This window comes from Scyliorhinus torazame, chromosome 6 (assembly GCF_047496885.1).
Source record: "Scyliorhinus torazame isolate Kashiwa2021f chromosome 6, sScyTor2.1, whole genome shotgun sequence".
Classification (NCBI taxonomy): Eukaryota; Metazoa; Chordata; class Chondrichthyes; order Carcharhiniformes; family Scyliorhinidae; genus Scyliorhinus; species Scyliorhinus torazame.
In genome coordinates, this window is record NC_092712.1 from 112,469,404 (window position 1) to 112,492,682 (window position 23,279).

General features: G+C 46.3%; 1 protein-coding gene across 6 annotated transcripts in view; it reads left to right on the forward strand.

The window, feature by feature from the left end:
* Positions 1-23,279, forward strand: part of cdk14 (cyclin dependent kinase 14) — a 935,572-nt gene that overhangs the window by 614,902 nt on the left and 297,391 nt on the right. For all 6 annotated transcript variants that reach the window (XM_072508685.1, XM_072508686.1, XM_072508684.1 and 3 more), the window contains one exon: positions 4,077-4,140. In XM_072508685.1, coding sequence (XP_072364786.1) covers positions 4,077-4,140 — 64 coding nt within the window. The remainder of the gene's footprint in view (positions 1-4,076; positions 4,141-23,279) is intronic.

Consider the following 23,279-nt stretch of genomic DNA (forward strand, 5'->3'; position numbering starts at 1 on the left):
GTATGTTTAAAAAACAACAAAAAATGTAGTGAACAATTGAACAAATTTGGATTTTCTGCACCATTGTTGACATTGATGCTAAATCACAATGCCAGAGAACAACAGGAATTGATTCTGCTTTGGTGTGAATGATACAATTGTGGGGTTAAGAATATAACTGTCAGACTCATTGGTATATTACAAAGATTATATGTCCAGATTTACAATCGTTATAATTCGAATCACACCATAAAAATTTCATTTATCAGGCTTGCTTTAATTTCATTCCATGTCTGATTCTGGCACAAACTTTTATTTCCTCGATACTTTGTTGCGGAAAACATTTATATCACAGTTTTCATGGTCTCTAAATATTCCCAAGTGCTTTATACGCAATTAAGTTCTTTTGAAGTAGAAATAGAAAATGCTGGATAAATTCAGCAGGTCTGGCTGCTTCTGAGGAAAGAGAAACCGAGTTAATATTTCAAGGCCATTTGACCCTTCTTCAGAACAGTTTGGTAGAAGCATCCCCTTCCACCCTCTGTCCCATGCCTCGTGCCCCTCTCCGTTCCCCTCTACCCCACGCCCCCTTTCCCCTCCACCCCCCACCCCCTTTCCCCCCCGCCCCGCGCCCCCTTTCCCCTCTGCCCCGCGCCCCCTTTCCCCTCTGCCCCGCGCCCCCTTTCCCCTCTGCCCCCCCACCCCCTTTCCCCTCCACCCCCCCGCCCCCTTTCCCCTCCGCCCCGCGCCCCCTTTCCCCTCCACCCCGCGCCCCCTTTCCCGTCCACCCCGCGCCCACTTTCCCGTCCACCCCGCGCCCACTTTCCCGTCCACCCCACGCCCAATTTCCCGCCCACCCCGCGCCCACTTTCCCGTCCACCCCGCGCCCCCTTTCCCCTCCGCCCCACGCCCCCTTTCCCCTCCGCCCCGCGCCCCCTTTCCCCTCCGCCCCCTTTCCCCTCCGCTCCGCGCCCCCTTTCCCCTCCGCCCCGCGCCCCCTTTCCCCTCTGCCCCCCGCCCCCTTTCCTCCCGCCCCCTTTCCTCCCGCCCCCTTTCCTCCCGCCCCCTTTCCTCCCGCCCCCTTTCCCCCACCTCCTTTCCCCCACCCCCTTTCCCCCACCTCCTTTCCCCCACCCCCTTTCACCCACCCCCTTTCCCTTGCCCCCTTCCCCCCGCCCCCTTTCCCCCCGCCTCCTTTCCCCCGCCTCCTTTCCCCCGCCTCCTTTCCCCCGCCTCCTTTCCCCCGCCTCCTTTCCCCCGCCCCCTTTCCTCCCGCCCCCTTTCCCCCCGCCCCCTTTCCCCCGCCCCCTTTCCCCCGCCCCCTTTCCCCCGCCCCCTTTCCCCCGCCCCCTTTCCCCCCGCCCCCTTTCCCCCCGCCCCCTTTCCCCCCGCCCCCTTTCCCCCCGCCCCCTTTCCCCCCGCCCCCTTTCCCCCGCCCCCTTTTCCCCGCCCCCTTTTCCCCCGCCCCCTTTTCCCCCGCCCCTTTTCCCCCACCCCCTTTTCCCCCACCCCCTTTTCCCCCGCCCCCTTTCCCCTCCGCCCCCTTTCCCCTCCGCCCCGTGCCCCCTTTCCCCTCGGCCCCGCGCCCCCTTTCCCCTCCGCCCCGCGCCCCCTTTCCCCTCCGCCCCGCTCCCCCTTTCCCCTCCGCCCCGCGCCCCCTTTCCCCTCCGCCCCGCGCCCCCTTTCCCCTCCGCCCCGCGCCCCCTTTCCCCTCCGCCCCGCGCCCCCTTTCCCCTCCGCCCCCGCGCCCCCTTTCCCCTCCGCCCCGCGCCCCCTTTCCCCTCCGCCCCGCGCCCCCTTTCCCCTCCGCCCCGCGCCCCCTTTCCCCTCCGCCCCGCGCCCCCTTTCCCCTCCGCCCCGCGCCCCCTTTCCCCTCCGCCCCGCGCCCCCTTTCCCCTCCGCCCCGCGCCCCCTTTCCCCTCCGCCCCGCGCCCCCTTTCCCCTCCGCCCCGCGCCCCCTTTCCCCTCCGCCCCGCGCCCCCTTTCCCCTCCGCCCCGCGCCCACTTTCCCGTCCACCCCGCGCCCACTTTCCCGTCCACCCCACGCCCAATTTCCCGCCCACCCCGCGCCCACTTTCCCGTCCACCCCGCGCCCCCTTTCCCCTCCGCCCCACGCCCCCTTTCCCCTCCGCCCCGCGCCCCCTTTCCCCTCCGCCCCCTTTCCCCTCCGCTCCGCGCCCCCTTTCCCCTCCGCCCCGCGCCCCCTTTCCCCTCTGCCCCCCGCCCCCTTTCCTCCCGCCCCCTTTCCTCCCGCCCCCTTTCCTCCCGCCCCCTTTCCTCCCGCCCCCTTTCCCCCACCTCCTTTCCCCCACCCCCTTTCCCCCACCTCCTTTCCCCCACCCCCTTTCCCCCACCCCCTTTCCCTTGCCCCCTTCCCCCCGCCCCCTTTCCCCCGCCCCCTTTCCCCCGCCTCCTTTCCCCCGCCTCCTTTCCCGCACCTCCTTTACCCCGCCCCCTTTCCTCCCGCCCCCTTTCCCCCCGCCCCCTTTACCCCCGCCCCCTTTCCCCCGCCCCCTTTCCCCCGCCCCCTTTCCCCCGCCCCCTTTCCCCCGCCCCCTTTCCCCCCGCCCCCTTTCCCCCCGCCCCCTTTCCCCCCGCCCCCTTTCCCCCGCCCCCTTTTCCCCCGCCCCCTTTTCCCCCGCCCCCTTTTCCCCCGCCCCTTTTCCCCCACCCCCTTTTCCCCCACCCCCTTTTCCCCCGCCCCCCTTTCCCCTCCGCCCCCTTTCCCCTCCGCCCCGTGCCCCCTTTCCCCTCCGCCCCGCGCCCCCTTTCCCCTCCGCCCCGCGCCCCCTTTCCCCTCCGCCCCGCTCCCCCTTTCCCCTCCGCCCCGCGCCCCCTTTCCCCTCCGCCCCGCGCCCCCTTTCCCCTCCGCCCCGCGCCCCCTTTCCCCTCCGCCCCGCGCCCCCTTTCCCCTCCGCCCCGCGCCCCCTTTCCCCTCCGCCCCGCGCCCCCTTTCCCCTCCGCCCCGCGCCCCCTTTCCCCTCCGCCCCGCGCCCCCTTTCCCCTCCGCCCCACGCCCCCTTTCCCCTCCGCCCCGCGCCCCCTTTCCCCTCCGCCCCGCGCCCCCTTTCCCCTCCGCCCCGCGCCCCCTTTCCCCTCCGCCCCGCGCCCCCTTTCCCCTCCGCCCCGCGCCCCCCTTTCCCCTCCGCCCCGCGCCCCCCTTTCCCCTCCGCCCCGCGCCCCCTTTCCCCTCCGCCCCGCGCCCCCTTTTCCCTCCGCCCCGCGCCCCCTTTCCCCTCCGTCCCCCCCTCCGTCCTGCGCCCCCCCTCCATCCAGCCTCCCCTCCGCCCCGCTACCCCTTTCCCCTCCGCCCCGCTCCCCCTTTCCCCTCCGCCCCGCTCCCCCTTTCCCCTCCGCCCCGCTCCCCCTTTCCCCTCTGCCCCGCTCCCCCTTTCCCCTCCGCCCCACTCCCCCTTTCCCCTCCGCCCCGCTCCCCCTTTCCCCTCCGCCCCGCGGCCCCTTTCCCCTCCGCCCCGCGGCCCCTTTCCCCTCCGCCCCGCGGCCCCTTTCCCCTCCGCCCCGCGCCCCCTTTCCCCTCTGCCCCGCGCCCCCTTTCCCCTCCGCCCCGCGCCCCCTTTCCCCTCCGCCCCGCGCCCCCTTTCCCCTCTGCCCCGCGCCCCCTTTCCCCTCCGCCCCGCGCCCCCTTTTCCCTCCGCCCCGCGCCCCCTTTCCCCTCCATCCCCCCCTCCGTCCAGCGCCCCCCCCTCCATCCAGCCTCCCCTCCGTCCCACGCCCCCTTCCTCCCCTCCGCCCTGCACCCCCTTTCCCCTCCGCCCCGCGCCCCCCTCCCCTCCGTCCCGCGCCCCCTTCCTCCCCTCCGTCCTGCGCCCCCTTCGTCCCCTCCATCCCGCGCCCCCTTCCTCCTCTCCGTCCCGTGCCCCCTTCCCCCACCCCCCTCCATCCACCCTCTCCTGCTTCTCTGTCCCATTAACATTTGTGTTATTACACAATGTGGAAATTAGAATGTGGAAAAGCTATTTACAGTTGCACTGGAAATTAATACCTTGCATGCAAGTAAAGTACCCGCCATTGACCAATGTTATGAAGTGTAAACCATGTAATTATAGATTAATTACAAAGCTCTCATTGAATTGCAGGTTTTGGGCACACCAACAGAGGAAACCTGGCCTGGAGTTCACTCTCTACCACATTTGAAAACAGGTAATCACATTGGAATTTATAGTGCAATCAAAAATCTAGTCAGGATTTTAAAAAAATCCACACTGTGAATAGCTGGCCTTTTTTTTCCCAAGCCTATTAAATGTTTTTATGGCATGCATTGTGCAAGCTTAATTACTAAGTTAAAACTGTAGAAGTTCACAACACACCAACAAGTACCTGTAAAGGGAAACCATTGCTATTAGATTGCCTTCTTGAGAACTGAAAAACAGAAAGTGGAGACGATATGGGCTTGATTTGTTGTAGACTGCTTAATAATAACTGAAAGATGATCAAGATCAAAGCTATGAAGCACCTGTATTTATCATATAGTGCCTTTAAATAATAAAAAGGCTGTCAATGCACTTCATGCAGGCATAATTCGGGCAAAGACAGTTGCCAGGCAAGGGACTGATATAAGGGGAGTTGACTGAAAGCTTGGCCAGAGTGTAGGGTTTTAAGGAAGATCTTAGTGGAGAGTTGGAAAGTTTGAAGGAAGGAATTTAAGTGCAAGACTGAGGCAGCTGAAGACATGGCTTGTCCAATGGTGAGGCAAAAGGGATAGAAGTTGCCCAAGTGGCTGGAATTGGAGCAACGTTGTTGGGTGAAAAGTGTTGCAAGGACAGCGAGGGAATGAAATTTTGGGGAGGTATGAAAACAAAGATGAGAGTTGTAAATTGGAGACAATGGGCACTGGATGTCAGATTAGATCAATGAGCACATGGGTGATGCTGGAGTAAGAATTGGTGCGGGATCGGATGTCAGCAACAGAGATTTGGAAGCAATGAAGCTTATGGAGGTTGGATGTGGGAGGCCAGCAGAAGAGCATTGCACGGTCGAGTCTGAAGGTGACAATGGCATGGACGAGGGCATGAGCAGAAGATGGGCTGCGAGAGGGACAGAGGTTGTGATATTGCAGAAATTGAAGTAGGTGGTCGTTGAGATGGAGAGGGTAAATGGTCAGAAGTTCATCTCCTGGTCAAATAAGATATTCAGATTCTGAACTGAGCTAGTGATGGGAGAGGAGAATGGAACTGGTGCTAAGGTTGTGGCGTTTATGGTGGAAGCTGGAGACTTTGGTCTTTCTGATGTTTAACTGGAGGAACTTCTGGCTAAATCCATGACTGAATGTCAAGCAAGCTATCTAGCAACACGGGTTAAGAGATATGGTGGAGGCTAGAGCTGTGTAATATCAGGACACATGTTGTATCTGACCTTGTCTCTGAGGAAGCTGCTGGGACCAAGAATAGAACCTGGAGGGACTTGAGAACAGTAAAGAGGAGGGGAACCCCATAAAAAGTAGCAGATCTGGAATAAAACAATATCTGCTGGCAAATCACCTTGGGTCCTCCAATCCCAAGAAGAAAAAACACTTCTTGCACAGACCCTCCAAGGTTATCCCCTGATGAATTGTCCAAATATCTCCACCTAGTTCCTGCTGTCTTAAAACAGGAAGAGAACGATCCCACTTCACCAGCTATCCCTTTCCCAAGGTTGTGCCCCAATCCACCTCGCATCACCATTTCTTCTAGCTCTTAAAAAAAGAAATTTGGGTGGACTGTTAGACTTGCATGTAGCCAATTGCATTGACGGAATAATGGGATACTGTTCTTGAAGCTTGCTTTGGGCCTGGTGAGAACATGTTAAGAGGCTAGATGAGGGTGAGAAAAGGTACAGAAGCTGAAGTGATGAGTCACAGGGAAGTAGAGGATATTTCTTTTCTTATTTGTTCATGAGACGTAATAATTTTTGGAAGACGAACATTTATTGCCCATCCCTAATTGCCTTTGAAAAGATGGTGGTGCCACAGTCATCTGATGTAGGTGCACCCACATTGCTGTTAGGAAGAGAGTTCCAAGATTTTGACACAAGAATGGTGAATGAATGACTACATAGTTGCATACTATGGAGGATGGCTCACAGGGTGGTGGTGGTCCCATGCGTCTACTGCCCTTGTCCTTCTAAGTGGTGGAGGTTGAGGGTTTGTAAGGTGTTTTCACATGGGCTTTTGAGAGTTGCTGCAGTGCATCATGTAGGTGGTACACACTACTGCCCCTGTACATCGGTGGTGGAGGGAGGGAACCTTTAAGGTGACAGATGAGGTGCTGCTTTGTCCTAAATTGTGTTGAGCTTCTTGGGTGTTGATGGAGCTGCACTCATCCAGGCAAGTGAAGAGTATTCCATTACACTCCAGACTTGTGCCTTGTATATGGATCCAGTAAGAAGTCTTACAACACCAGGTTAAAGTCCAACAGGTTTGTTTCGAATCACTAGCTTTCAGAGCGCAGCTCCTTCATCAGGATAGACTTGTACTGCTGGTTCAGTTTCGATTCTGATCAATTGTAAAACCCAGGAGGTGGTAGCTGTGTGTTTCAACGATTATAATACTGTTGAATAGCAACGGAAGATGGTTAGATTCACACTTGTTGGGGATGGCCATTGCTTGGCACTGTTGTGGCGTGAGCATTACTTGCCACTTACCAGCCCCAACCCTGAATTGCTGTGTGTGGGCATAGACCTCTTTGATATCTGAGGAGTCGTGAATGGAACTGAAGAATATGCAACCATGAGCCAACATGGTAGCACAAGTGGATAGCACTGTGGCTTCACAGCGCCAGGGTCCCAGGTTCGATTCCCTGCTGGGTCACTGTCTGTGCGGAGTCTGCATGTTCTCCCTGTGTCTGCGTGGGTTTCCTCCGGGTGCTCCGGTTTCCTCCCACAGTCCAAAGGTGTGCAGGTTAGGTGGATTGGTCATGATAAATTGCCCTTAGTGACCAAAAAGGTTAGGAGGGGTTATTGGGTTACGGGGATAGGGTGGAAGTGAGGGCTTAAGTCGGTCGGTGCCGACTTGATGGGTCAAATGGCCTCCTTCTGTACTGTATGTTCTATGTTCTAAATCAATTCCTCTCTCCCAAGTAATCAAGTGTAAACCTGTGGCATATCATTATTACAACACATGCCTGTCTTGCTGCTCACTGTTATTAGATCTCTTGTGAATTACTTTGTGTCTGAATATAATGTGTTGAATATTGGAGCTAAGTGGTGCCAAAATTATCTTAAAATACTGATGATGAGGCACACCAACGGGAAATTAATGCAACTGAATGAGAATAATGAAAATGATTCATCAACGTTATTGAGGGAGCTGAACCAAGGCTATTAGTTGTGTATATAAAATATAATAAAATGTGTCGAAATTTCTGTTCTATAAGTTTGATAGCATCTGTATTATCATACTTTCTGATGTATTTCTTTTCTTACTGGCCATGTGCAAAATGTGTATATTGAACTGTATACCCTAAATTAAACAACAGGGGGCAATAGATACCATAAAATGTCAGAGTTTGAAATGCAGCTGCAGGTTTTCCCAGTTTCATTCCTGAATATGCTCAGGAATGTAGTTTTAACATTAAATGAGCTGAATATGAAAGCTACATTGAACGTTGGATCCTATATACTGTTGAAAATTAAAATCTATAGGTAGCTCTCTGGCAACAGATCTTTCTCGTTCATCCACTATCCTCCACATTCTAGACATTGTGTATGTTTATTGCACATTTTGGTCGGCTATTTGTAGTCTTCTGCAAATATTCATAAGGATGTTTGGTTCTTGTCCGACCACGAGAAAAGCAATTATTAGCTTAATCATCAGCTAATTTAAAAACATAAGTAAGAGTTTACATTGACCACAGGATCCTCTAAATTGCCTTACAACTGACGAAGTATGTTTAAAGTGTAGATGCTATTGGAAGGAAATGCAACAGCCAATTTGTGCACAACAAGGTCTCTCAAACAGGAGCAGGGTAAATGACCAGATAATCTGCTTTAGGAACATAGAATAAATGGAAGCAAGAGGAGGCCATTCGGCCCTTCAAGCCTGTCCGTCAGTCATTATAATCATGGTTGATCATCCAACCCAAGAGCCTAATCCCACTATCCCCCATATCCTTTGATTCACTTCACCCTAAGTGCTAAATTTAACTGTATCCTCAAACCATACAGTGTTTTGGACTCAACTACTCCTAAGTTAATGAATTCCACAGGCTCACCACTCTCTGGGTGAAGACATTTCGCCTCATCTCTGTCCTAAATGGTCTACCCTGTATCTTCAGACTGTGACCCCTGATTCTGGACACACGCACCATCTGGAACATCCTTCCTGCATCTACCTATCTAATCTTGTTGAAATTTTATAGGTTTCTATGAAATTCCCCCACCCTCCCTCATTCTTCTGAACTCCAGCGAATACAATCCTAACCGATTAAATCTCTCCTCGCACGTCAGTACTTCCATGCCTGGAATTAATCTGGTAAACCTTTGCTGCACTCCCTCTATAGCTAGGACATCCTTCCTCAGATAAGGCAATATTCCAGGTGTGGCCTCACCAAGGCCCTGTATAATTACAGAAAAACATCCCTGCTCCTGTACTCGAATCCTCTTGCATTGAAGACCAGCATACCATTTGCTTTCTTTACTGCCTGCTGCACCTGCATGCTTGCCTTCAGTGACTGGTGTACGAGGGCACCCAGGCCTTGTTGCACATTCCCTCTCCTAATTTATGGCCATTCAGATAACAGTCTGTCTTTGCTACCAAAGTGGATAGCCTCACATTTATCCAAATCATACTGCATCTGCCATTCATTTACCCACTCGCTCAACTTGTCCAAATTACACTGAAGGATCTCTGCATCCTCCTCACAGCTCACCCACCCAACTTGGTGTCAGCTGCAAATTTGGTGATCTGACATTTTGTTCCCTCATCTAAATCATTAATATACATTGTGGAGTCCTAGCACCAATCTCAGTACCCCACTAGTCAGTGCCTGCCAATTTGAAAAAGACCTGTTAATTCCTACTCTTTGTTTCCTGTCTGCCAACCAGTATTCTATCCATCTCCGTATACTACCCTCAATCCCATGTGCTTTGATTTTAAATGCTGATCTTTTATGCAGGACTTTGGCAAAAGCTTTTTGAAAGTCCAAAAATAGTACAACCACTGGTTCCCCTTCATGAATTCTACCAGTTACATCCTTGACGAATTCTAGTAGATTTGTCAACCATAATTTCCCCTTCATAAATCTGATTCTCTCCGATCCTGCCACCGTTTTCTAAGTGCTCTGCCAAATAATCTTTGATAATGGATTCTAGAATTTTCCCCACTACTGACATCAAGCTTACTGGTCTATAATTCCTGGCTTTCTCTTTATCACCCTTTTTAAATAGTGGGGTTACATTAGCCACCCTTCATTCTGCAGGAACTGTTCCGCATTCTATAGAATCCAGGAAGATGACCATCAATGTATCCACTATTTCTAGAGCTACCTCCTTCAATGCCCTGGGATGTAGATTATCAGGCCCTGGGATCTGTCAGCCTTCAATCCCATCAATTTCCCCAACACCACCATCAGTTCCTCCTTCTCATTAAACCCTGCATTCCCCAACATTTCTGGTACTTTATTTGTGTCCTCGTTTGTGAAGACAGAACCCAAGTATGTATTTAGTTGCCCAGCCATTTCTTTGTCCCTATAATACATACCCCTGTTTCTGACTGTTCGGGACCTACATTTGTCTTCACTAATCCCTTTCTCTTCACATACCGATAGAAACTTTTACAGTTAGTTCTTATGTTCCCTGCAAGCTTACCTCAGTACTCTATTTTCCCCTTTTTAATCTCTTGGTCCTTCTTTGCTGAATTCTAAACAGCTTCCAATCCTCAGACCTGTTGTTTTTCTTGGCCAATTTGTATGCTACTTCCTTGGATTGAATACTTATCCCTAATTTCCCTTATAAACCATGGATTGGCCACCTTTCCCGTTTTACTTTTATTAAATTATTATTATTACTTTTGTGCCAGATAGGAATAAACAATTGTTGCAGTTCCTCCATGCGCTCTTTCAATGTTTGCCATTGACTATCCACTGTCGTCCCTTTAAGTAACATTCCCCAATCAATCATAGCCAACTCATGCCTCATTTTATCGTAGTTTCCTTGTTAAGATTCCGAATCCTAGTCACAGAATCAACTACTTAACACTCCATCTTGATGAAACATTCTATTATATTATGGTCGCTCATCTCCCAGGGGTCTCGCGCAAGTAGATTGACAATGATTCCGTTCTCATTATACAATACTCATTCTAGGTTGGCCTGTTCTCGAGTTGGCTCCTCAACATATTGATCCAGAAAACCATCCCACATACACTCCAGGAATTCTTCCTCTATGGTATTGTGGCTAATTTGATTTTCCCAATCAATACGCAGATTAAAATCACCCATAGTTACAGTAGTTCCTTTACCACATGCATCTCTAATTTCCTGTTTAATGCCATTCCCAACATCACCTTTGCTGTTTGGGGGTCTATATTTTACATTCACTTGAGACGGCAGACTGGCCTTGACTTGATGTCTTATTTGAAGTACAGCATGTCTGGCAGTGTAACACAACAGAAGAGATGGGAACAGGAGTGTGCTATGTGACCCAACAAGTCCTCTCCGTCATTTAACGCGATCATAGCTGGGGGTCCAACTCCACCTTCCCATCTGCTCTCACATCCCTTTATTCCCTGGAAGATAAGAATATGTAATTCCAGGCTTGAATATGTTGATGGTAGTTCATTCTCCAAGATATTGTATTTGTGAATGTTGGGTTTTGTCATCTTAACACTAAACTGGCTATCAGCATAGGTGGCAGTCACATGTGGGATGGATTCTCTAGGTCGCTGTGGTTGTTTCATTGTTTGTCACAAGACTGTGCAGAACTAAATATTTTCAGCCAAGATTCAGTTGGCAGCACCCTTGTCTTGGAGTCAAAAGGTTATGGGTTCAAGTTCCACCTTAGAAAATAAACATCAGGATCAGGGCTGACGCACCAGTGCAGTATTGTGAGAGTGCTGCACTGTTGGAGCTGCTGTCTCTTGGATACGATGTTAAGTCGAGACAACGTCTGCCCTGAACTGGATGCAAACGATGCCACTGCTCTATTTCAAATAGCAATAAAGAAGTTCATAAACAGATTATCACCATGCTGCTATTTGTGAGGTGTTTGCTGTATGCTAATTGACGGCTGCATTTCCTACGAAACAATGATGACTGTACTTCAAAGATATTTCATTGGCTGTAAACTGCTTCGGGACACCCTGTGACCATGAATGGTGCTATATGAATGCAAGTCTTTTTAGATCTCAAAGCACAGAGATACACAGGGCATTTGCAAATCTTTACTTCTGTCACGAGGTTTGGGAAATGAAATGATGGTGTCATGGGAGTGTCCCTTCAAGAAATGTTTTTGTCTTATCACATGGCTTCAGTGATGTCATTGTGTGGGTGAAACTGGGCTGTGGCTCTGGGTGTTGATTTTACATTCACTTTAAGTTTGAACTGGTTTTGTTATGCACCAGTTGAAAGAAGGTTTTTTTTCTATCTGCATTTTAAAAGTTGTTTCCAGACTGCTTGATAACTTGAAAAGAAATAACTTTTCTGGAAGGAATTCAAACCTGCTGTTTTGGGACGGAAACAGGAGCATCCATACCAGGTCTTGAGTGCTGTGTGCTGGGCCACACCTTTGAAAAGGGTTTTCTGGTTTATGGGAACTTGTTATTAAATTGGAACAGCAAAAGGGGGAATTTATTAAGGGTTATACATAGAGTACTGTAGCTGTGTGGGGTATTTATGTTGGTAGTTGATAAAATATTTACTGTGTGTTTATAAAAATGTTAACTAAATTCGTAGAATAAACATTGTTTTTCATTAAAAGTGCTTAAGGCGTCTGTTGAATAACACCTGAAAGGCAGGCCCATGTGCTCATCGTAACCAAAATCAATAAACAGTTGTAGGTCAGGCGAACTCAATGATATACATTGGAGTTTTCTAAACCCTGGCCCATAACAATAGTAATTCTTATGGTCCATTTCCCAAAAGGCCAAGGTAGACCTGATGTTTCGATTGTCTGATCTTCAGGTCTGCCTGAATGGGAATAATATACTAACGATTAAATTCTGTTTCTGTTTTCTGTGGATCTGTGTGAACTGCAATGTCTACTCTTGCCTATTCAGTTGGAGGGCCAGTGGCAGTGAAGAAATACCCTTTGGAGTCGGGTTATGAAAGCCACCTGGAGGGAATATAATTTTTTTTGTTCCTTAACTAGTTTCCTTGTGATACTTCAATCTGGCTCAGACCAGCATAATGTCACGGCATTTGAACACATGATTTCCTCTTAAATTTACTTTCCTTCACTCGAGAGAGTTACTTACAAAGTAGTTTGCGAATCACACACATTGTTGGCGGACTGACTGCAGCTTGTTTGGCAGTCTCATCCTCGCTCCTTGTCCAAGGTTAGTTTTGAATTTGGCTTGCCTGAGGGGATCACAGTGTCAAAGTTTTTGTTTCTGTCTTGTGTTTCCTGCTTTGAAGAAATAGATAATTTAGTTGTGCAAAGGAAATTAATCGTTCTGTGGACGAGATCAGGGTTTTGCTTATTTAGACTATTTGGTTTTTTTTGTGATCGCGTCTTTAAGTAAGCACATTATTAAATGGGTGTCAGAAAGTTGGTAATTGTGTCTTATTGCCCCCAGATGATTTTTATACCATGAGTCACCTTGCCTCATTGAACTCCGGCTTCCACACAAATGATTTCAGATTCTGCTTTCAAAAGTCACACTTTCAAATCATCTTTTAAATTATGCATTCCATCAAAGTTTCACCTTCAGGTTTTAGACATCTTCTGGTTTTACTCTGTCTTTACAGGATTTTACACAATCAACCACTGATTTCCACAATTATTTTTCATAATGTCTCCCAAACTGTAGCAAATCTTTCTCACAAATCTTAGCACTACTGCAAATATCTTTCTGACCCCTCACAATCCAAAGCCTTTTCAACTTTCCGTGACTTTAGTGAACAGTAATCTCTTCTGATTCCCAGTTTCCTCTGTTTCATTACCTCCAGACTTCTTGGAAACTTCTTTCCATTTCTCTAATCTCCTTAACTAGCTGGACTTTAGACTTCCAGTATCTGTTCCTCTTCTAGTAAGACTCAGTGAGATGTTCCTCTTTTGGCAACTAACACCAACTGCTTCTAGCAGAGCTGTGAGAACTACCATCTCTCTCACTACCCATCTCCAACTGCAATCAAATCAGCTAAATGAAAACTTAAAAGCTTTTCTACAGGGCCCCAGTTGCTAAGCAACACCTACATACCTCTGCTGGTCTCTTTATTCTTCATGCCGAGACCCCCTTTATGCACAATAGAAACACAGTTGGAACTTAACCAACCTCCACACATACAAACGTTTTTGTCCAGAATCTAACTATAGATTTTATCCTTCCAGGCTTAGCTACATTAAATTAAACACGCTTTAAAATTGTACCTTGTACTGGATTCTCCACCCCGCTGCGCCAAATTTCAGGTTCACCCCGCCAGCAGGGTGCTCCGTTACGACAGCCGGTCAATGGGGTTTCTCATTGTGGGGCCATCCCACGCCGTTGGGAAGCCCCTGGGCTGCCGGCAAAACGGAGCATCCCGCCGGCGGAGACTCCAGCCCCTGGTTTCTCATGTTTACCAATATAAATATAAATCCCTTAAAACTTCCTTTGCTTTCATAAAAGGGGAAGGGATGGAATCGGTTAGGGACTCAGGGTGGCATAATGATATTCACCTGGGATAACTTGCCTAGAATGAAAAGTAATTACTTGCAGCTACAACTTGGTTTTTGGAATAAAATGAAGCAGCCAAAGCTTGTTACATCAAATTTTGTGACTAACTTGTTTGATTGTAAGGTAGCTTTCTTGCAGAGTAGCCATATTCAAATCCGCCTTCACTCAGATTTAAATTTTCTTTTAATTAAATTATTCAGTCCTCGGGTGTGTCACAATATTATTTTGGTGTTGTCCATATTCAGATTGATCATGATTGGTGTAATTTGAGGGGTCTGTGTTATGGTTCTAAGTGTCAACTATCTGAGGCAAAGGTTTGTGTTTATGTTTGATTGTGATCCCCTGATTTAGAAGTTTTCCGTTTTATTAGTACCCTGTCCCCTCATTTCTTTGTATTATGCTGGTTCTGCACCACGTGTAGTGACATCAGCAGAGTGTTTACACAGGCTTTGAGCAGATCATCATCTTGATTTTTTGAGCATCACCGTTAATAAAACTCGCATTGTGTTTCACAAGTATCCAGAGTGTTGGCACCTCCATTAGCTTTCTCTTTGCAGCCGCAAGGCACGGTAGCACAGTGGTTAGCACAGTTGCTTCACAGCTCCAGGGTACCAGGTTCGATTCCCGACTTTGGTCACTGTCTGTGCGGAGTCTGCACGTTCTCCCCGTTTTTGTGTGGGTTTCCTCCGGGTGCTCCGGTTTCCTCCCACAGTCCAAAAATGTGCAGGTTAGGTGGTTGGCCATGCTAAATTGCCCTTGGTGTCTAAAAAGGTTGGGTTGGGTGGGGTTATTGGGTTACGGGGATAGGGTGGGGGTGTGGGTGTAGGGTGCTCTTTCCAAGGGCCATTGCAGACTCGATGGGCCAAATGGCCTCGTTCTGCACTGTAAATTCTATGATACTATGATACAATATTTGGGCTCCCTGATAACTTAATACGTGTTTACATTGCAAGACATCTTAAGCCGTTAGATTTGATTGGATTGTTTATTTCTTAATCTTTTTTCCAAGCCTATCTGCAACCCCATTCCTGATATTGAGTACTGAGCAGGAACTTGGTCTAAATAGCCGAAGCTGGTCAGCTGATGCCTATATGAAGTCCATAAGGAGGGCCCCCTGGAATTACTTGATTTGCCATTTTTCATGACTGTTGACCATTTTAAGCTGTTTCCCATCGACGGTTGAAGGTTTTTGGGAAAACATTGGCAACTGGATGGAATTCATTCTTCATGCTTGTGGTGCGCAGTATTAATATTTTAATATCAGGATTGACCGCGACTCTCTCAGTGCTGACAAAACAAAATATGACATTTCTAACTCTACAAATATGCCAGATACAGCAGTGTCATTAGAGTCAATGATCTGGACTGGGCTTGTCTGATATAAGGGCTTCATATATTATTTTAGCAAGTCCACTCCAGTAAAATACACAAAATGCGCAAGGAAGGCTGTCTGAAGCATTTGGCCCTACTTTGGATGTAAGTGTGCACACGACTGGTAGAACAACCTAGGATAGATTTGAGAATAAGCAGTTACCAGGTCAGTTTGGTGCTCTTAGGTAATTCCAAACAGTGAAGTAATCCGAAAGCAGAGGAATGCTGCAGGGATGCTGTCCAATAGCGAGAATGATGGTGTCATCGATATCAGATTCAGACTAAATTGCACATTACTACTTACTGCAGCAAGAAGGCAAGAAAGACTCTCTTATTTTTAGCTGATTCAGTAACAAGTTCACAGCAATTGAAGACCATTAGATAGTTCCTGTGAAAAAGTTTACTTAGTGATGTGACTCCTAAATGAATGTGGTAGATTGTTAAGCTACATTCAAACTTTGACAGCTGATCTTTAATCAATAATACAACTTGTTAATCATTGCAAATTAAAATTCAGAGCTCATTCAGCACTGGATCTGTTTCCCACAAGTGTATTATTACGTGCCTTTAAGTTGCGAGAAATTTTTAAGAATTGTAACTGCAGAGGAAAATAGTTGTGTGCTTGTGGTTGATAACATAAAGATGCCTGTCCGTCGCTTAAAATGTAATCTAATTCATGGCTTTTTTGTTTTGTGGATTTTTATTTGGCAGCTTCGTATTGAAGGTCTTTAGTTTGAACCTGTCACTGATACACAGAGGATTTCTTTACATTTGTAACTGAGATAATTTAGACATGGAGCTGTTTTTGTTACCTAGCTTTTATTTCCATTCCAGTGCGTGTGCTTCATTGGGTTTGCAATGCTACCAAATGTGAGTGGCTAATGTAAAAAAGACTACTCTTTCAGGGACACTGGAGTAGGAGGACTCTAGAAATATACTGGGTTAGGGGGAAAGCAGAAATTCAGCTTTAGGGCACAGAATGGGTAGAGCAGATCAGCTAGCTGTTTAAACACCCAGCCCCTGCAATTTTACTCTCTCAATTTGGTTTTAGCAAAACATTTAAATGGTGAGCTATTTCAACTTAATTGTATTTTTTTGATGGCATGATGGTTTGATGATGGCTTTCTGGGAGTGTTGTGGAATATCATCAATTGACCAGCACTAACCAAATCCAACAGCCATTAAAGTTGTTCGATACACTGAACTCATGAGAGATTTTGTAAGATTCAATGAAGGGAATTGTATTTGGGAAGCAATATTTTGTAACCATAAACATAATGTACTTTAATATTGGTTGGAGCAGATGTGGTGGTCTGGAAACACCAAACAACAAGATCCTTTGACTTACATTTGACAGGATGGTAAGATGGAATCTAGTTTTCTTTAGTTGGTAACTGTGTTGAAGATTTATTAATTAATTAGGAACATTTATTGACATATGTTTACTGAATAAATGAAACCGTTTGTTACAATATGTGCTTTATCCATAGACAAACATAAGAAATATAAATGAACATGTGGTTGAAAGATATATTTGTCCGGGCAGCATGGTGGCGCAGTGGTTAGCACTGCTGCCTCACGGTGCCGAGGACCCGGGTTCGATCCCGGATCACTGTCCGTGTGGAGTTTGCAAATTCTCCCCATGTCTGTGTGGGTCTCACCCCCACAAACCAAAGACGTGCAGGGTAGGTGGATTGGCCACGCTAAATTGCCCCTTAATTGGAATAATTAAAAAAAAGACATATTTATCAGTAACTTGATTTTTCCTGTGTGTGTATGTGCATCTATACTCAACTCGCTAAGTTAGCGATGCTTTGTGAAGATCATTGTAGTTGCATTTTATCTTATTTAAATTTGTAAAGGTAGAATCGTTAAAAATTTTCAAAAGTTTATTTCAACAGGGTTTTAACCTGCCGATGAAACCAAGAAAAACATTATTTTAGTATCTTGCGTGCTCATCATTATTTACTGGAGTCTAACCAGTGCAAATAACCAGTGTAAATAACAAGTAGTGCACTGTCATTGCAAAGTGTTTTTTTAATAAAAAGAAATATGTTATTACGTTGATTAACTTCAATTGAAAGCAATGAAAATCTTATGGAAAATTAAGGTCGCTCTCACATATTTGTAGTAATGAAGTGCTTTCATCTGAGGATCAGTGGCTTATTGGCTTGAAACCTGTTGACCTTCCTGGAGATTATTTACTGTGGTAACCTAACACAGCAGTACATAGCAAAATCCTAACTTCATCAAAGTATATTTACATCAATAAAACAGGTTTGTTTCTGGGGATTGGTTTTACCAGTTGAAAGTCAATGACCATGTGCAACACCCCCACAGAGTCTTTCACATTACACTGCAATCTATTGGCAGACAAATAGCTCTGGGTGAAGCGAACCATAGCTGTTGCTGAGGTTGCAACAATAATTTTCACAGTATTTTATTTTGCTTAATAAGACCGTCCAGAATTGGCTGTAACTTCATAGTTTTTTCTTTTGACTCCAGTAAAATTATTGTTTCCCCTTCTGTCTAGATCCTTGATTCTAAACGAGGAATTCTGAACAAGAGAGTTGGCAGATGATCTGCTCACAGACCTTTGCTAATACTTAGTAACCGGCATTATGAGGAGCAAATTGACTTGCCCAATGAATTAGATTTTTTTTTTCCCCTGTAGAAAAGTTGTCTCTATTCAGTGTGGTCAGCCTCAATCCAGAACCATGGCAAACTTTGCAGATGTAAATTTTAATCCTTCCTCATTAAGTTGAAATTTACTCATTCCATACACTTGCTTGCACCCAAACTGGACAAATTGATGTGGCTTTTGAATGTAGATATAAGTTTGTTGGAGGTGATTTTGCTAATAAGACTATATTTCCTATGTCCTTCCAGCCTAAAACGTACAACTTAATGGAGGAGGTAATGAAAGAGCAGGGAAAAGAAAATGCACATTTGTTTGGTCAGGTTCTAGATGGTGTGATGGTTGGCAGATTGTTAAAGGTGCACCTGGACTGCAGAATCTGGGCGTTTGAGGATGGCTGGACTACCTCGACAAGAAAATTAGCAGGAGTGGTCTCCATCTTTAATCTCTCTGGCTCGAGTTATTGAGCTGGACTGTGACTTGGAGAGACCTGGACGTATAAGGGAGGGGAAGGATTTTCTGGAGAGTGTTATCTCGAATACGGTCAGACCTCAGAGAAAACATAGGTTCGGGAAAGGGAAAGCGTGACTGCTCAAGAGCAGGCGAGTAGAGATCGAAGTCCTGGAGACGCTGGTCCTGCTCAACAGGCACATACTTGCTGCCTGTGAGGATGAGGAGAGAGACTGTTGGGATGACAGCTAAAATGTAGCTGAGGGAAGAGCAGAATAGAATTTTTATTTTCTTTTGTTCATTTATGTGAAGTGAGCGTTGATGGTTGGGCCAGCATTTATTACCTGTCCTTAACTGCCCTCCGTTTCAGAAGGCATTTGAGAGTTGCTGTGGATCTGGAGTCACATGTAGGCCAGACCAGGTAAGCATGGCAGGTTTTCCAACACTCATCAATGGTTTTATAATCAATAGACTTTCGATTCCAGATTTTAAAAAATTGAATTCAAATTTCACCATCATGGTGGGATTCGAACCTGGGTCCCCAGATCTTGCCCTGGGTATCTGAATTACTAGTCCAGTGACAATACTACTGCACCACGGCACCCCTAAATGTGATAGTGATAGGAGACACTATAATTATTTTGATAGATAGCCAAGGTCAAACATAAAATTGAAGGGAATCATATTAAAATGAGTTAAAATGTCTTGTTACAATCTGATTAGGACCAGTCGCCTTTCAGTTAAAGCAGACACAATTTAAAGTTACCCACTAAGAGAATAAGATCACAAGATTTTACAATTTTAAACCGAAAAATAGCTATCTAAAGTCAGCAAAGTAAAACAATCTTACTATATTTATCTTGTATTCTACCATTCAGAATTAACATGAGATCAATATGAATTAACATGCAAACTGTGGTCGAACCCACCACACTATATATTAACCTGAATCTCCTTGAGAGCTGCACTGACTCAGGCTGCCTGAATAGCTGCTCACCACCTGATGGTTGTCTCGTCTCCTGACGCTGCGTTCCATGAGATTCCCAAAGCTGTGTTTCTGCCTCTAATTACCTGCATAATTCCAGCTCCTTTGCAGACTGCTAGCTTTACTGAGCTGGCACTGCCACTGGATTTCTCCTAATTCCTGTCTCCCAGTTGCACTGAGCCACAAATGGCTCCAGGGCTTCCCTGCGCCCTAATTTGCTGGTGCAGAACCAGTGAATCTTTCACCACCCTCTCTGCTCCACAGAAATTCTCTGAGCCCTAACTACCTGGAGCCTGTTCACAGCTCCCAACACTTCTGTGAGCTGTAAACCACACAAGGCCCAAACTGAACCCATTCCCAGCAAACACACAGATTGATTGAAACCAACGAACCTTCTTAAATTCTACTTATCTCTGTGACAACATAGCCTTTCAGGATTCACTGAACATTTTGAAACTAACTTGGCTAACTCTCAAAGAAAATGCATCGTTCTGGACCACACTTCTTTTCAAGCAGTGTGACTGTCACATTTCCAGCTATGTAAAGTCCACCTGTTTTAAGGCTCCATCTTTTCTATTCTGGCTATGTTAAATAGTCACAACTTACCTTCCGAACTGCCATTTTCTTTTAGGTGTTCCGGTCATCTCTAAAACCCAGCATTTTAGTTACCTTACCTCCACAACAGTAATCTTCCCATAACTAAACATTACTGCCAAAATATTGGCATGAACCAGATATTCGTCACACCAATGCGCGCACACCTATAATAAAACCAGGGATCTTCAGGCAGTCATGCATTGGGAGACGTTGAGGATTTGCGAAATGGCTACAAAAAAAAATCAGGGCTGTGAATTAAACACTGCAGGGTGTCAAGGGCAGTGAGGGAAAAACAGGCGGTAATGTAGCTGTACTAATTAGGTATAATACAGATGCCGTAGAAACCACTATCAACAAGACAAAAGTAGAACTCCTGTGGATTGAAGTGAAAGATTATGAAGGATCAATCACACTAATAGGTATTGTCTTTGGAGAGAGCAACTCAAGTGTAATAGGTGTAGTCAGTATTTCCCTTTATCGTGGAAGGGAGGTGGAAGAATGAATTTACAGATAGATTAGGAAATTGAGTGTAAAAAAAAAGAACAGTATTCAAGGTGGATTTCAAAAGCCCTGATGTTAATTGGATAGAAAAGGCAGGTAATGCGTATAAGAAATGGAGTTCCACCAATGTGTAGAGGATTCCTTTCTAACCAAGTACAGGCAGTCCTCAACTTTACGATGTTCAAGTTATGATGAATGGCACTTGGAAATTGACACCTTGTTTCAGCTCTGCAATGCCAGTTTCAACTTAACGGCACCATGACATCAAACAGTTGATCTTTAACAGCTGTGTCCCATAACATTTCATCTTCCACAACATCAGGACGAGCAAATTGCTTTTTAGATACTGTATAAAAGCGTCTTTTAAAGTGTAGACACTATTACGTCATGGAAAATGCACTAGCACTGTTGCTTAACGGCGCCAGGTCCCAGGTTCGATTCCCGGCTTGGGTCACTGTCTCTGCGAAGTCTGCACATTCTCCCCGTGTCTGCATGGGTTTCCTCCGGGTGCTCCAGTTTCCTCCCACAAATCCGAAAAGACGTGCTGTTAGATCATTTGGACATTCTGAATTCTCCCTCAGTGTACTCGAACAGGTGGCGGAATGTGGCAACTAGGGGCTTTTCACATTAACCTCATTGCAGTGTTAATGTAAGCCTACTTGAGACAATAATAAAGATTATTAGTATACTATTATAAGGCAATTGTACTAAAGCAAGATCTCACAAACATTTCGCCATTTAATGGAAATAGGGTGCAGGAACCAATCCCCCATTTCTATATTGTTCTGATGAAAACCCGGTCCCAACTTATAACACAGTTTTCAGGAACTAATTGTGTCATAAGTCCGGGGACTGCCTGCACATAAAAGCCTAGCAAAGGGTGATTCACTGTTGGATCTAGTAATAGGGAATGAATCAAAGGAGATAAGAGAAGTAAAAGTAGGGAACATCTCGGTAACAGTGGCTGTAATATATTGCACCTTAAGATGATAAAGCGAAGGACGCAACTGCGATGAAAACTAGTTTAATAGTTTGGGGGGGTGGGAAAGCTGATTTTCAGGGGCTTGGAATAGAACTTAAAGAAGTAAAACAGGCAACCACAGGGAAACAACAATAGGAAACGTTTAAAACGATGTTCAATGATGAGAGCTAAGATGAGTAAGAGCAAGAGCTTGTTTTCACTTGTTGGCAAGACCCTAATAAGACTCAAATGTAAGTTAATCAATAAAGGAATTAAAGTGGAAGTTAGAAAAACATTCTTTACACCAGTGTGTGAAATTCTTTGCCATGAATTATTTGTTCAAGCAGAGCCCATGACACCTTTAAAGAAAATTAGTTTGTTGCTTCAATATTAAAAGAATATGGGGAGCTAGCAAATGAGTGGAATTGAACAGGATGCCTCCTAGGGAGTGAAATATCAGCTCACAGTTAATGGATTGAACTGAATGTCCTGTTTCTGTGGTGTAACATTATGACTCTATGGAGTCAATCTATTATAAATAAAAAGCCAAATTCCTCCCACATACATCAAATATTTCCTAAATTATTAATAGTTCATCTAAAATATGCATAAGCAAGTAAGTTTTAATTTGTAAAACATTTATTAGTGATGTACTTTGTACCAGTAGCATCGCTTGAGGAAACAAACTTGGAACCACCATGCTCAGTAGATGTTTGGCTGTACAAATGCAAAAACAGAATACTGGATATGTGATAGAAAAGCAGAAGATGGTGTAAATATTCAGCAACTGAGGCAGCGCATGTACAAAGATAAGCAGAGACAATGGGCAGAACGTTCATGACTGGGTCAAGTGATGAAAATAGAAATATCGGTAGAGGGACCTCGAGGGAAATTTTGGAGGAGATGGCTGAATCAGTGGCCATCTCTGAGAACCCTGTTCAATTAAGGATGGTAGACTTGCTCCTGAGCATGGAGAACCATTAGGTGGAAATATCAGCAGTTCTTGCTCTCACAGATGGGCACTGCTGATGTGTGTGGGGTGACACGAGGGTGCCTCAATTCCTAGTCACTGGTTATAGCCATGTTGTATAACAGAACCAGAGCCCACCATGTTTTCACAATGCCCTCCTGGGTACCTAGTATATCAGCTGGAAAATTGAGCCAGTGCCATGGTGTGAAGACCTATTGGAAGCACTGGTATGAAAGTTGGCATTGTCTGAACAGATGCATCGGAGATGGAGAAACTGAGAGAATGGGATAGAATCTTTTTTTGAAGTGGGGTGAAGGAGATGTCATGCTAGTAGCTATAGCAGACATTGGGTGATAGGCTGTCTCTAGAAATGGAACTAGCAAACTTGAGGAAGGGAAGGAAAGAGTCAAAGGTGGACCAATTAAATGCAAGGGAAGAGTGGAAATTGGAAGGACACGTAATGAAATTTTCTGGTTCAGGACTAAAAGAAATGTTTTCAAGGTGAGAACAAATGTTGTCAGATAGTGGTGGAATGGTGATGGGGACTGAATGGGCCTTCAAGCGGAGGCTAGGGCCATTTGTTGAGACAGTTAATTGACATTTCTGCTGTATTCACACTACCTCTAATAATGAAATAGCCCATGCTGGCGTGTACTAGAACTTGAACAACATCAAGTATTGGGTCAATAACTAACATTTGCACTAAATGTTTGGTTATGACCATCCCAAACAAGAAAAATCCCAACTACCTGCTCCACCACCTGACCTTGAGTGGAGCCCTCACCTTTGACATGGAGATCACCATTGACTGAAGGCCAGACATGATGACTCATATCAACATCATGCTAGCAAGGCAGTGGTTGGGTGTTCTGTGCTGAGCGAATTGTCTCCTATGTCCTTTCAAAACTTTTCACCATCTACTATGCTCAAGGCAGGGGCTTAATGGACTACTTGCCTCCTCGCCTGCATCAGTGCAGTTGTAGCAGTTTTAAGAAGTTTAACATATCCAGTGCAAAGCAG